The sequence below is a fragment of the Acomys minous genome (genome assembly GCF_964271855.1).
Source record: "Acomys minous genome assembly, chromosome: 9".
Lineage (NCBI taxonomy): Eukaryota > Metazoa > Chordata > Mammalia > Rodentia > Muridae > Acomys > Acomys minous.
Window position 1 is genome coordinate 80,299,476 of NC_140490.1, and position 13,671 is coordinate 80,313,146.

Below are 13,671 nucleotides of genomic sequence, written 5' to 3' on the forward strand. Positions count from 1 at the left end.
GCCTCATGTGGGAGTGGGGTCTCTGCCAGTGACAGGAAATGCCAGACCAGAGAGAGATGGGGGGTGGGGGGGCGGCTCTGAGGAGTAAGGCTGCTGCTGGTCCTGGTTGCTGTTGATGCAGTTTGACAAAAACCTGAAGATGTCCTGAAGTGAACCGAGAGGGGTGGCTCAGCCTTTAATCCCAGCACTTGGGAAGCAGAGGTAGAGGCAGGCGGATCACTGTGAGTTCGAGGCCAGCCTGGTCTACCAAGTGAGTTCAGGGCTGGAAAGAGAGGTTAAAAGCCAGGACAGCCAAGACTGCACAGAGAAACCCTGTCTCCAAAAACAAAACAAAACACAAAAGAAAGAAAAAAGAAAAAAAAAGATGTCCTGAAATGAGGATTGGATTTCCCCCCAAGGAACCCAATGACCCTAAACAACAAAAAGTATCTAAGGAAAAAAAAACGCGCCTTCTTCTCAGGAAACTTTCTCTCCTACTTGGTGTTGGGATATTGAAAGGGACTGGAGTGGAGAAGAGAAAAAGAGATATAAGAATTCAAAACAAGGGATAACAATCGGGATGTAATATGAATAAATTATAATAAATTAAAAATTAACAAAAAGAGCTGGGCGTGGTGGCGCACACCTTTAATCCCAGCACTCGGGAGGCAGAGGTGGGCGGATCGCTGTGAGTTCGAGGCCAGCCTGGTCTACAAAGTGAGTCCAGGACAGCCAAGGCTACACAGAGAGACTCTGTCTCGAAAAAACCAAAAAAAAAAAAAAAAAAATTAACAAAAAGAAATCAAAACAAAAATAGATTTTAAAAGTACGTGCCAAAGCCGGGGATGGTGGCACAACCCTGTAATCCCAGCACTCGGGAGGCAGAGGCAGGTGGATCGCTGTGAGTTCGAGGCCAGCCTGGTCTACAAAGCGAGTCCGGGACAGCCAGGGCTACACAGAGAAACCCTGTCTTGGAAAACCTAAACAATAACAACAACAACAAAAGCACACGCCAACAGTGGCTAGGTGCCATTGTACTGTGTTTTCCAGGGTACCTTGCTCAGTGTATCCTTCCAGACCAACATTCCCTTGCCAGCCCTCCTCACAGAGGAAGCACGCAGGTGTGGACGGTCCGGAGGAGTCACAGGGCCTTGGGCTGTGTGTGTGCAGTGTGAGCCCCAGCTGGACCCAGGCATAGGGACACGCTGGTGTCTTTTATCCTGGGCACCACCCTCTGCTGTGACCTGCCCAGGTGCAGGGAGAGTCGGGATCTACTGAGCCACCAGGAAGGAATCCTGGCACCTGAAGGACTGGTTGTCTTTCCAGAGGGTTCCCCAAAAGGTAAACTTGTCAGTGAACCTCACCCAGGTGCTAATTAAAGGTGCCACCTGGGGCTAGGGGGAGGGGACTGGCATTGAGGACCGAGGTTCCCCAGCACCAGTGACTCCAGACCGCATCGGAAGGTCACTGCACCCACGGTCAGAGCCACTGGCTGCTGGAGGTGCGGGTGACAACGGTGTCTCCCGGGCATGAGTGTGGCTGCAGGTGTGGGGGTGGACACACCGCCGTAGTTCTGCTGCCCAGACGCTGTCCTCGTCCTCAGTGCTCAAAGCGGGTGGTGACATACCTGTCTGTCCCTCCTGCCCAAAGACAGGTTCCCGCATCTGTCCACTCTGCCTACGGTTCACCTCCCGCTCCTCCCCTGCATGGTTTCCGCAAGGGTAGCCTCAGACTTCTCTACATAAAGGAGGAGACGCTGTCCTGTGCATGCTCGGCCCAGGCTGGCCAGACTGAGACTTGAAATCTGGTTTACCTCACTGTCACCTGTCCATCTCTTACACAGCGTGTGTCTGTCTGTACTTCTTTTGTCTTCTCAGTGTCTTTTGTCTCTGATTCTTCGTGATCTCTCTGTTTTCAGTCTTTCTCCATCTCTGGTCTGTCTTCAATCTCTGTTCCTCTGAGATCTCGTTTTGTCTCCCTTTCCACACCCGCACCCATACCCCAGGGGTGACCAATACTTGCCTAGGGGGACAAACAGGAGCGCACCGTCCCCGCGCGTGGAGCCGAGGCGGCCCCGCCCCCTCACGCCCATTGGACCGCAGCGGCCCTAGCCACGCCCCCGACTGTGCAGCCCGGCCACCGCGCGCCGCCGGGCACAGGTCGGGATGCGCCGCCGCCTCTGGCTGGGCCTGGTCTGGCTGTTGCTGGCGCGGGCACCGGGCGCCCCGGGCGGGTACCCGCATCTGGAGGGCGACGTGCGCTGGCGCCGCCTCTTCTCCTCCACCCACTTCTTCCTGCGTGTGGACCCTGGTGGACGTGTGCAGGGGACGCGTTGGCGGCACGGCCAGGACAGTGAGTGCTGGGGCAGCAGGGCGAGATGGGCACACCTCCCGTGGGGGCTCCTCCTTGGCAAAGCAAGGACCGCTGGGTGGGGACACTGGCCTACGAACAGGGGCAAACTGATGAGACGGGATTCCCGCCCCCCCTTGGGTCGAGACCTGCCTGAAGTGAGATTCCCTATGTTGCCAGGCACCCCTATTTGGCAAATGAGGCAAGAGGGACGGATGTCTGATCTCAAGGTCTTGCTAAGAGACCAGGAATGGAGCTGGGTCTGCTCCGAGCCCTGCCTTGCATACAGATGGCCTTCCATAAGTGCCTGTGGCATGTATGTGGCAAGGCGGTGGTGAGGAGGAAGCTGGGGTTGATGGTCACAACCAGCTTCCTTGGTGCTCAACTCTGGCAGGAGTTCCTGGGATGGTTTGAGCTGGGCCCTGGACAGGTGACAGGGAACTGCCCATCCCAGTGGCTTTCATCTGGGTTCCAAGGCCCTCATTAGGCCACACAGGACGAGGGTATGACAGGGGACTGGCTGGGCAGGTCCATCCGTGGTAGCACAGCCAGGCGGCGTGGCCCCAGGCTGGGGAAGAGGCCCAGCTGAGTGACCTGGCCCTTCAGTACTGAGTTTGCTCCCACTGGGGATGGGGTGATAGGTGACAGTCTCTGTGTGGACGGGGCACTTCCCTCCTTAACTTGGTAGTTACCACATGGTGCTAACCAAGATGGCCCATGGTCTCCAGCCTTCTGAGATGGAGCAAATGCACTAATTCCATAGGGGGTTAGGGATGGTGGAAGGATGCTGTGACTTATGTCTCCGGCCTGGTGCTTCAAGCTTCCAAAGAGGGACAGGATGCAGAGACCCATAGTGGGGGTGGGCCGTTCCCTGTGAGGAAAGCCGGACTCATCCTGGTAGGGCTTGTCAAGGGGACGTTCCAGGCGGGTTGAATGGACAGATGAGGTCCAAAGCTGGCTCTTCCTATCCTGGACCTGTTTCCCTTCTGGAAGTGGGTCCAGTTGGCACCACCCACCCACGGTTGTGTAAGTTCCATGAAGCAGAGGGCATACAGTTGGTGCCCACGCGTTGTTTATGACGTCGGGGCTCCCCAGGTCTTTGCTGGCCAACCTGTGTTCCTCAGCTCCCGGAGGTTGCAGACAGGCTCCTCTTCATCCAGGGAAGTGCCATGTCTAGTCTCCAGGGTCCACGCCAGCTGGAGTTGGGGACACAGCGGTGATGGGGCCTGGGGAGCCCAGTGTGGCTGCTGTCCGACTATGCCCCCCTGTTCCCGTGCAGGCATTGTTGAGATCCGCTCGGTCCGTGTGGGCACTGTGGTGATCAAGGCTGTGTATTCGGGCTTCTATGTGGCCATGAACCGCAGGGGCCGCCTCTACGGGTCGGTGAGTGACGGGCGGGCAGTGGACGGCTACTGGGTGGTGACGGTTGGTGGGGCAGATGGCCAGCCTCACCACACCCGCCCTGCAGCGGGCCTGCTCTGTGGACTGTAGGTTCCAGGAGCGAATTGAGGAGAATGGCTACAACACATACGCCTCAAGACGCTGGAGGCACCGCGGCCGACCCATGTTCCTGGCACTGGATGGCCAGGGCATTCCCCGGCAAGGCAGGCGGACACGTCGGCACCAACTGTCCACACACTTCCTGCCAGTGCTGGTCTCGTCTTGAAGAGCCTGCTGATGGTTCAGGAGGCCTGGGTGGCACAGAGAGAGGGCCTGGAAGATCTGGGGCTGGGCAGCAAGGGGCCCAGGCCAGGGACCCGGGGCCTATATACATGCCTTTCTCTGTGTCACAAGCTGGGTGCCTGCTGGCCGCCAGGCACCCAGGGAGACATAGCAGGGCCCCTCTCAAGATCCACACACCTGACAGTTTCCATCCACAGAGTTTGGAGATGAGAGCAAGGCTGGGCTCTGCCTGACGTGTGCTCTGGGCACAGCATGGAAAGGCTTGGAGATGGGGACACACTGGGCGGATGAGACAAGGTAGACTTGTGGCAGAGGGCAGGGCCCACCCAGGACAGCAGGAACAATGACACATATTCCATCCACACAGTCAGAGTAGGGGCAGGAGTTAAGAGCACTTCCTGCTCTCCAGGGGGTCTGCAGTCACCTGTGTCTCCCCCCACTCCAGAGGCGCTGGCTTTTTCTGGCCTCTGCAGGCACCTGCACTCATGTGCACAGACCCTGTTCCTTGTACTCATAAAAATTAATTTTATTATTACTTTTGTTTGTTTGTTTTTTGAAACAGGGTTTCTGTGTAGCCCCTGGCTGTCCTAGACTCAGTCTGTAGACCAGGCTGGCCTCCAATGCACAGAGACCCGCCTGCTTCTGCCTCCCCAGTGCAGTGATAAAAGGCTGATGTGGCGCCTCTGGACACTGGGATACGTTCAATGCCTGAGTTTCCTGGATTCACCAGGAGGGATCAGCCTGCTGTCACTTAGAACATAGCCTGGGGAGGCCAGTGTCAGAGTCTGACCCATCAACAATGGCTAACGTGCACGGCTGCTTGTCCCAGGCATGACACGGTGGCGGGTCAGCATCTCCAGGGAATCGCGATCTGCCTGGTTACCTGCTCTGAGGCTCTCAGGGTTCGGGATGTGGCTGACAGGCTTTGCCAGGTAAGCACCACCGACCCCAGACCATGGCAGTGTGGAGGACAACAGCACAAGCATGGGGACAAAGCAGCACGCGGTCCTCTGGGCTCTTCAGGGCAGGCTGGGCAGGCTGCGGGTCTCCTCCATGGAAGCTTGGGAGCAAGAGGGCTAGCACCTGTTCATCCATGGCAATGGTGGCGTGGTGTAGGTGGCCCTCAGAGAGGTTCCAGGTCCATCACCCCAGCAGAAGCAGCCTAGTGGTATGAGACTGAGGGTCCCAGGTCCCAGGCCCAGCATGTGGTCTCTCACCAGGTGGCCTCCCACCCACGCAGCTCTTGAGAGCAGCAGTTCAAATCTTGCCTCCTAGCAAACAGCGTTGAGGGCTGGGTCCCACCAGGCCTCTGCCAGAACAAACCCGCCCTACAGCTGCCCCACCAGGCAGTCATGGGTACCCTGGCTGAAGGAAGACGCCAAGCCATGGGCTCTGCTTTTTGAGTAGGTGTATTTTAAATAGCTTTCCAGATAACACACATTTCCCTTTAAAAAAAAAAAAAAAAAAAAAAAAAAGAAGTCGTCTGCCGGAGCAGTTTGTTCCTGGGTCTGCTGGTCACCCTCGTGGTCCCGAGGCCGGTGCTGGCTGGGTGCTGGCCCGGCCTCCCAGGTGGCGGGCTGGGCCTGGCGACAGTTCTGCTGACTCCACAGATCATGCATGGCCACACGTGGCTCAAACGTCCATTTATTTCAAAGCAGTAATAATTTAAAATCATAAAAACCCTTCTGCCGTTGAACATTTGGAGGGTGAGGTTAAAGACGGACTGAAGGCGCCCGCTGGGAACATGGGGCCCACGTGTGCACCTCCAAACAGGAGCGGCCATGGCCAAGTCCGAGCCTACTGCAGCCTGGGGCCCGCCAGGTGCTGCTGGCCGCCACGGAGCAGCACCTCCAGTCCACGGCCATGGCGGTGCTGGGGCGCCTGGGGTGTGGGATGACTGAGCCCCGGGGGGATGGCCAGGTGGGACTCAGGAGTTGCTTGTGGCGTTCTCGTTGCTGGGCGAGCTGGACGAGGATGAGGACGAGGACGAGGAGAAGCCCACTCCGGTCAGGCCCGGGGGATTGGTGGCCGTGTTCTGTCCAGTGAGGCTCTTGCGGCAGACCGGGCAGCTGTCGTGCTTGAGGAGAGAGGAGGGTTAGACTGGGGTCAGGACAAGGTTAAATCAAGGTCATGACCTGCCTGGCTCAGGGTCAGAGCTCGGATTAAAGTCAGTCAGGGTGACAGAATCAGAGTCTGAACTTGGGGCAAAGTCAGGGTCTGGGTCCAGATAAGATGGCCGTATGGCAGATACTCAGGGTGGCAGACAGGCCCATCAGCAAGGCCAGCAAAGCACTGCACTAACATACTCTGACCCAGGTTGGGAGCAGAGAAAAGCCAGAGCTAGAATGGGGTCAGCCTTAGGTCCAGTAGCAGTCAGAGGCCATGGCTGGAGACAGGCATCGTAGGCAGGCTCAGAGCTAAGGGATGGTGCTGTCAGGTGAGCTTCGGCTAGGTCAGGATTTCAGTCAGGATGAGCCCAAGGGTTCTGACTGGCAGGCAAGCAGGTCAGGGCCACGGTCAGAGCTGTGACTGGGTCTAAGTTAAGTGTGTCAGTCAGGCTTGGGGTCAGAAGGAAGCAGGGCGCCTGGGCTTGGGTCAGGTAGGGTCCATGTCTGTGGGCCGCCTGGGAGTGCAGGGCACAGTCACCTGCTCCAGCCAGGGCACAATGCAGCTGTCGTGGAACAGGTGGTTGCAGGGCAGCTGCCGCACACTCTCACCCAGTGCGTAGTCGTCTTTGCACACTGGGCACTCCAGGCCAGAGCCTGCAGAGGAAGCAGGGCGGTGAGAGGCAGGCCACAGCGGGAGGTCCCCGGGACTCTGTCCACCCACCGCAGCGAGCATACCCACGTGCTCCTCTGTGACAGGGACTGTGGGAAGGGCCTGGATCTTCTCCTTGTCGGCAGGTGGGGGGCCTGTGTTCTCAAACTGATTGAGGAGCTGAAAGACAAGAAGCCGTGGCTGAGGGGGCACAGCTCCCATGGGCAGCTTCTACCAGGCCTGGCTGAGGGGGCACAGCTCCCATGGGCAGCTTCTACCAGGCCTGGCTGAGGGGGCACAGCTCCCATGGGCAGCTTCTACCAGGCCTGGCTGAGGGGGCACGGTTCCCATGGGCGGCTCCTACCAGGCCCATTAAGCCTCAGGACCATCTGAGATGTACAGCTCCGGCACAGGAGACTGCCCACCCAGGGCATCAGACATCCTTCAGGAGGGGAGGGGAAGGGGGACCAGCCACTGAGCTGTCTGACAGCAGAGCGGTGCAGAGCCCACGCCCATCCGCGTCATGAGGCTGTCCTCTTGGCCCCTGAATGGCCCGCTGTACCTGTGTGATGATGGCGTCCAGGCCGTTGGCCCCCCAGGCGTAGTCCATTGGGTTCGAGTGCAGGACGCCCCTGGGGGGGAGAGGCCGGGTCAGGGGGCGCAGGGTGGGAGGGGCCGGGCACCCGTCCCCTACTCACCAGGGACCAAGGCCCAGGCTAGGTACAGCGGCTGGGGAGATGATGCCATTCACAAGCTGCTGGATGATCCTGTGGGAGAGACAGTGTCACAGGGGCCTGCAGTGGCCAGCACACCTCACAAGGCAGAGGCTTGTTCTGGAGGCCAGGATGGCTTCCAGCTCAGCAAGCAGACCAAGGCAGCCTTGAACTGAAAGTGATCTTTCTTTCTCCACCATCCAAGTGCTGGGGTGACAGGCATGTGCCCCCTGTGCAATGGGAGGCAGTCATTTTTCACAGGGACTCCCAGTAGCCAGAAGCCACAGATCATGGCCCCAAGGGTGTGGGCCCACAGTGGCTGGGGTGCAGCACTCAGCTACTGTGGGTGACCCAGACTCTTTGGGACCTGTTTAAAGAGAGAGGTGGCCAAATGGCTCCCATAGGCAGCCAGGTGAGGCCCTGAGGGGGATCTGGAGATGCATGTCCCAGTGGGTCTGTATGTCCCACTGTGGTAGTGGGGTCCTCACCAGCTACGCCAGGCCACTCACCCTTCCAGCGTGGGGACGCCTTCATGCCGGCCAGTGGCCCGCCGGGCAGTGAGGCGGGCACGGGGCTGCCGGGCCCCATACCGATGCCGGGACTGGTGCTCTCTCTCTCGCCGGCTCTCAGGGTCTCTGCCATCATCGGCCTGTGCCCCAGGGGGGAACGTGGGAATCTCAAAGCTGTCATCGAAGATGCCGAAAGCAAACTGGCTGTATCCCTGGGGCAGCGTGAACAGGTGCTGGTCCACATTCTGTGGAGAGGATGCAGTGAGCCTGCCAGTACCACAGACAGCGAAGGCAGAAAGTTCTTTAACAATCCCACAGATGGGAAGACAACCGTCAGGGCAGTTAGAGCACCACCAAGTGTGGGACGGGTATGTGCCAACCTGCAGGGCAGGGGAGGGCCTGGGACCAGGGACCTGACTCACCTCGAATGGCTGCCGGTTCTGGTCGGTGGGGGCTGTGGAGGGGGCAGAGCTGCTTTCTGTGTTCCTGGGGAGAGAGCAAGAGCGAGCCTGTCAGGTGCTGTGAAGCCCCTCCCAGGTCCTCAGGACAGGGATGGCCAGGCCCTGGCAGCCCCTAGCCCTGCTCACTACCTGGTCTCTTCTGGAAGCTCCTCAATGAAGCCAGACTCACACCTCGGGCAGATGTAATCCTGCGGGAGAGGCAGGGGTCAGTATGGCGATCCATCCCAAGCAACATAAGGTAGTTGTGTACCTGGGCCTGAGGGACACAGGGCAGCAAGGGCAGTAATGGCCTCCCACAGCCTCAGCAGCTGCAGACCTGCCAGGCCTCCCCAAGCCTAGGTTCCTCTAGTTACCTCCCAGTCCCAGTAAAGATGAGAGCCACGGTGCACCCCACAATGACAGGACCTGCAGTCCCTTCTCAGACACACAATGGTGGGACACCGACACCTAGGGACCAATGTATGGAAAGCAAGAGAAGGTCTGGAAAACAGGCAATGCTTCCTAAGACCAACTGCGAGCCACACTTGTGCAAACGTAGCCAGAGCCCTCGGCCTCAGAGGACACCTCAAGGGATAACAGTGCACACAGGTAGCCCCAACAGGTGCAGAGCGTGCTCCCCACAAGGCCATAGTATTAAGTGTTAAGGCAGTGATGCAGGCAGGCAGCCAAGACCAAAGGCCTCTCGCTGACAGAACAGACCCTAAAGCAAGTGGCCACAGGCCTGACCAGTGGGCTTTACATGGCACACGCTCTAGGGAGGGTGGCCCCGTGGACAATCAGACTCGAGGCCTGCTCACCACCCCTGCAGACACACTTCCACAGCTGAATGTGCTACCATGACTATGTGAAGGGGCACGCCATTAGTCACCAGGGCAATGCCAGCGTGACTCAGTTGACCTAAGGCAGCTAGCAGGCACTGGGCAGGGCTTGCCAGAGCTTGGTGGTCCCACCTTAGGTGGGGCAGAAGTCAGACCAGCCCCACCCTGCCTGGCACAGTACAACATCAGAACACGTATGCTTTGGCACACTCTCTGCCTCAACCTCCACATCCAGCCATCCCTCACTGGCCACAGCCCAGGGACATGATTGGGGTCAGCTCACATCCACTGCCAAATGTCTCTCAGGCACCCTTCACAGAAGCTGATGCCAAGGGTCACCCAGCAGAGGCCATTCTGCCTTGCCTGGTCCAAATGACATCCTGTCCTGAGAAGAAGACCCCCACCGCCACCATGCTAAGAGACCTGAGACTGTAGGACAGCCACAAGACATAGGGCGACCCTTGGAACACACACTGAGCGACCATTCTGAGTGCCTATGGGGAAGGTGGGGGCTGAGGTGGCCGGAGAGGACTGACTGCCAAGGATCTCTGGCCGAAGTGTCACTGCCTTGGCCCTGCCTCCTATCACTCAAACATTCAGCCACTACCTGTCTCACGAGTCCACGCAGCACCAGCTCTTACCAGAAAGGTGGGAGCCCTCTCCCATGCCGGGGCCCTGTCTGTAAGAGTGGCTCTGCTCAGGGCCCAAGCCAGGTCCCCTCATGCTCAGCCCACGGGACAGTGAGCAGGCAAAGTGAGCCAGGCCTCAGGTGCCTGCCCATGGACGCTCCATGTCCACACCTGTACACCTGTACATCACATGGCCTCCACCAACACACCCTGCAGACGATCAAGTCTAGGCTCGTAGCGCCCCACAGCCTTCGGCTCTGGCTGACTCCTCTGCTTCCTGCTGACAGGTTCCCAGCCAAGCCATCTCCCCAACACCCTGAAGCTCTGGCAGCCATAGCTGCACAGACACCGACACAAGTTACCCATTAGAACAGCGGTTCTCAACCTGTGGGTAACAACCCCCTCTGGGGGTCGAACAACCTTTTCACAGCGGTCCAATATCAAATAACCTGCACATCAGATGTTTACATAATCTGACTCACAATAGTAGCAAAATTAGTTATGAAGTAGGGGGTCACCACAACATGAGGAACTATGTTAAGGTTCCCAGCAATAGGAAGGCTGAGGACCACTGCGTTAGAGAGACCAGAGAAGGCGCTGCTGGTCTGGGATGCGCAGCATACTGGGCAGCTAATGACACCAAGTGCCTGTGGCCCTGTGAAAATGCCACCACTGGAAGTACGTGTCTCTGGAGACCAACTCAGGTGTCTGAGAAGCAGCCGTCACTATAACCGCATTCAGAGTGGCCTATCCTGTAACGTGCACTTGGCACGTACCACTGATGCCACAGACCTGCCCCAGCTCCCTTTAGCATGACAGGTGCTCATACAAAAAACACCCATGCTGGCCAGGCAGTGGTGGCGCACACCTTTAATCCCAGCGCTTGGGAGGCAAAGGCAGACAGATCTCTGGGTTTGAGGCCAGCCTGGGCTACAGAATGAGTTCCAGGACAGCCAGGGCTACACAGAGAAACACTGTCTCCAAAAGCCAAAGAAATAAAAACCAGGCCTGCTGCTGTCTAAACACCCCTCCCTGCAAAAACAGTGCTGGGTCGCTGGGCTCGCAGGATGGCCCTGGCCAGGCACATGGTCTCAACCAGTAAACCAACAGCCAAGTGCACACGGGCTCAGGCCGTCTCCCAGAGTTCACAATGATGCTCAGGGGCTGCACAGTCCCTAATACTGAGGAGAGGGAAGGGGAGGGGAAATCAAGGCAGATGTGGGGAGGCAGGGCAGAGGCACAGGAAGCAGAGAAGCAGAAATGACCATCAGGGACTTTCCCACATCTCGGGCGTGCATGGCACCCCAAATTCCACTCCCTCTAAAGCCGCCTTTTGTTTGTTTCTTTTCTAAACTGGGTCTCTCTGTGTATCCTTGGCTGTTCTGAAACTCACTATGTAGACCAGGCTGGCCTCCAGCTCAGAGACCCGCCTGCCTCTGCCTCCTGAGCGCTGCCACACCTGGCCCAAACTGAATTCTTGTATATCACCTGTAGAAGAATTCTTTTTGTTGTTGTTTTTGTTTTTTGAGACAGAGTCTCTATGTATAGCCTTGACTGTCCTGCACTCGCTTTGTAGACCAGGCTGGCCTCGAACTCACAGCGACCCGCCTGCCTCTGCCTCCTGAGTGCTGGGATTACAGGCGTGAGCCACCAGTACCCCCCGCTTCACATGTAGAATAATTCTTGCCCTGAGGAATGCCACAATGTCACCACCCAGGGGTAGCGTGCAGAGAGACTAGAAAGGGCTACACCAGCTCTCACCAACCACCCTTCACCCCAACAAGCCATTCCGCCACCATCTCTGCAAGGAACCGGTATAGCTTACACCAGATTAGGTACCACATATGCCAGGATCCACGCAGACTTCCTTTTCTCCAAAAGGAGGAGCATGCTGCATGCTTGGCCTGGGAAAGCCAGGGAGGAGAACCTTCCCGAGAGTGAGCCTCACACCTGGGTATGGAGCAGTAAGGTGCTGCCCTAGAAACAAACCTAAGAGCTAGCCACCAGGCACAGGGCTGACCACGCTGACCTGGGAAAAGGGGAGGTCTGGGGATCCCGGGCACAGAACTAGTCAGTCACTCTCAGGAAGCCTGCAGGATTGGGATGCGCCTGGCCAAAACCCATCTTGAACTGGCTAAGATGCAGGACACACAGGCAAGGGTCCTCGGGACCCAGGAAGCAGCAGGGAGGCTTGATGACACCCAGGTGGGAACCGGGGCGCGGAGCTGCAGCCGGTCAAAGCCACATGGAAGCAATAACACAAGGCCTGTAACAGCCAGGTGAGGCCAGGGCTCACCGGCCCAGACCCTCAAGCTCCGCCGTCGGATTCGCGGCTACTCTGGGCGCAGCTGCGAGGCCCCGGGCGGGCGGGCGGGCGCTCGAGGCCGCGCTGCGCGCCCCCGCGTCCCGGCCACGCGCTCGGCGGCCGTCCCCGGAGCGGAGCTCGGCTTCCGATCCCCACCGGGTGTCCCGTTCCCGCCCCCCCCCGCCCCGGCCACGGGGGTGACTCGCCGCCGCCCAGGGTTCTCGGACCTACCCGCCACGCCGCTCGCATCGCGCCGGGTCCCAATCTCCCCTCTAGCCAGCCTCGCGCGCACAGCCCCACCGCCCTCCCGTCCGGATCTCACCGGCAGGCGCGGCACGATCTCCACCGAGCAGCAGTGACAGAAGTACCGTCCGGGCTGCTGCGGCGACGCCTCGGCCATGGCCACCGCCGCCTCCGCGCCGCCCGCCCCCCGCGCGGCGCCTGCCGCCGGCCGTTTGCTACTCCCTCGCCGGCCGACGCGCCCGCGCACGCTCACGCATGCACGCACGGCACGCACGGCGAGCGTGGGGCTCGCGGAGGGACGCGGGCAGCGCGCTGCGGGGCCGTCTCCGGGAGAACGGTGGCCGCATTAGGACAAAGTAGGTACAGCCGGAAGCCGGAGACCCGGGGCCGGGCGTGAGGGGTGGGGCCTGACGGCGAGGCGGCGGGGCTTTGTCTCCTAGGTAACCGGGACAGAGGCGGGGTCAAAAAAACGACAGAGCCTCTCGGGGGCGTGTCCCATCGGATGTGGGCGGGGCCGAGCGTTCTTGGCAACCGGGAGGAGGGGCGGAGTCAGGCAGGAAGATTACGGAAGTTCAAGGATGGCGCGATGGCGGATCTCCTTGGCAACGGTTTTCGGAGGCGAAGCCAGGCTCGGAGGCTGGGGGAGGTCAGGCATGGTGGCATACTAGGTGGCGCAGGGGCTAAGTGGCGAGGTGACTCTTCTTGGTAGGGTCCGCTGAGCCTGCGAGGGGCGGGGCCTCAAGCTTGCCGGGCCGTCTCCTTGGCAACCAGGATGGGCAAGCGCGAAGGCGGGTGCGAGGCTGTGTGAGTCGGCAGGGCCAGCATTGGACGTAGAGACCTCCATGAGCCAGGTACGGAGGCGGAGCGGGGTCGCTCAAGGGGTGGAGCTTACGGGGCTCCCCTTGTCCCTCAACCTGCCAGGCCTCCGTTTCCCCTCGTCCTTGCCCCCGTGCGGCCCACCCGGCCAGCTTGCCTCTGATGCCATTTGCTCGCACTGTCTGTGCCTCTCCAAGCGCACAGTTCCCTATAGTCCCGTGCACCTGTCTTTCTCGTGTTCAAGTCTCGGCTGCAATGTCGTCTTCTCGGCGGTCTCTATAGCCCCTCTCCATAGCCTTATGTGCCCCTTGAGAGCCGTAAGGACAGCGCCGGGGCGGAAGCGAGTATTCCGTCTGGATGATACACATCAGGCGTCCCCACAAAATGCTGGGGATGAGGATGAGGAAGG

At 59.2% G+C, this 13,671-nt stretch overlaps 2 protein-coding genes across 6 annotated transcripts; one reads left to right on the forward strand and one right to left on the reverse strand.

The window, feature by feature from the left end:
* Positions 1-2,102: 2,102 nt before the first annotated feature.
* Positions 2,103-4,546, forward strand: FGF22 (fibroblast growth factor 22). Of its 2 annotated transcripts, none has more exons than XM_084795628.1 (3): positions 2,103-2,331; positions 3,608-3,711; positions 3,820-3,986. In XM_084795628.1, exons 1-3 carry the CDS (start codon positions 2,145-2,147, stop codon positions 3,835-3,837), a joined length of 309 nt encoding a protein of 102 aa, XP_084651754.1. In that variant the 5' UTR covers positions 2,103-2,144; the 3' UTR covers positions 3,838-3,986. The 2 variants fall into 2 exon arrangements, with proteins under 2 accessions (XP_084651754.1, XP_084651753.1); XM_084795627.1 differs by having other exon boundaries at positions 2,106-2,331; positions 3,797-4,546.
* A 1,093-nt stretch (positions 4,547-5,639) lies between these two features.
* Positions 5,640-12,753, reverse strand: RNF126 (ring finger protein 126). Of its 4 annotated transcripts, none has more exons than XM_084795572.1 (9): positions 12,526-12,753; positions 8,581-8,639; positions 8,413-8,476; positions 7,991-8,235; positions 7,467-7,535; positions 7,331-7,400; positions 6,855-6,948; positions 6,658-6,773; positions 5,640-6,088 (listed from the first exon to the last, which is right to left on the reverse strand). In XM_084795572.1, exons 1-9 carry the CDS (start codon positions 12,601-12,603, stop codon positions 5,939-5,941), a joined length of 945 nt encoding a protein of 314 aa, XP_084651698.1. In that variant the 5' UTR covers positions 12,604-12,753; the 3' UTR covers positions 5,640-5,938. The 4 variants fall into 4 exon arrangements, with proteins under 4 accessions (XP_084651698.1, XP_084651699.1, XP_084651696.1 ...); XM_084795573.1 differs by having other exon boundaries at positions 12,435-12,559; XM_084795570.1 differs by lacking the exon at positions 12,526-12,753 and having other exon boundaries at positions 7,991-8,257; positions 8,581-8,689.
* Between the last annotated feature and the right edge of the window lie 918 nt (positions 12,754-13,671).

Coding starts and splice junctions, on each gene's coding strand:
- FGF22 (XM_084795627.1), top strand. CDS start 2,145: ATGCGCCGCCGCCTCTGGCTGGGCCTGGTCTGGCTGTTGCTGGCGCGG. Junction 2,332..3,607: donor TTGGCGGCACGGCCAGGACA/GTGAGTGCTGGG, acceptor GTTCCCGTGCAG/GCATTGTTGAGATCCGCTCG. Junction 3,712..3,796: donor GGGGCCGCCTCTACGGGTCG/GTGAGTGACGGG, acceptor CCCGCCCTGCAG/CGGGCCTGCTCTGTGGACTG.
- RNF126 (XM_084795572.1), bottom strand. CDS start 12,603: ATGGCCGAGGCGTCGCCGCAGCAGCCCGGACGGTACTTCTGTCACTGC. Junction 8,477..8,580: donor GAGCTTCCAGAAGAGACCAG/GTAGTGAGCAGG, acceptor CTCTCTCCCCAG/GAACACAGAAAGCAGCTCTG. Junction 6,949..7,330: donor TGGACGCCATCATCACACAG/GTACAGCGGGCC, acceptor CTTGTCTTTCAG/CTCCTCAATCAGTTTGAGAA.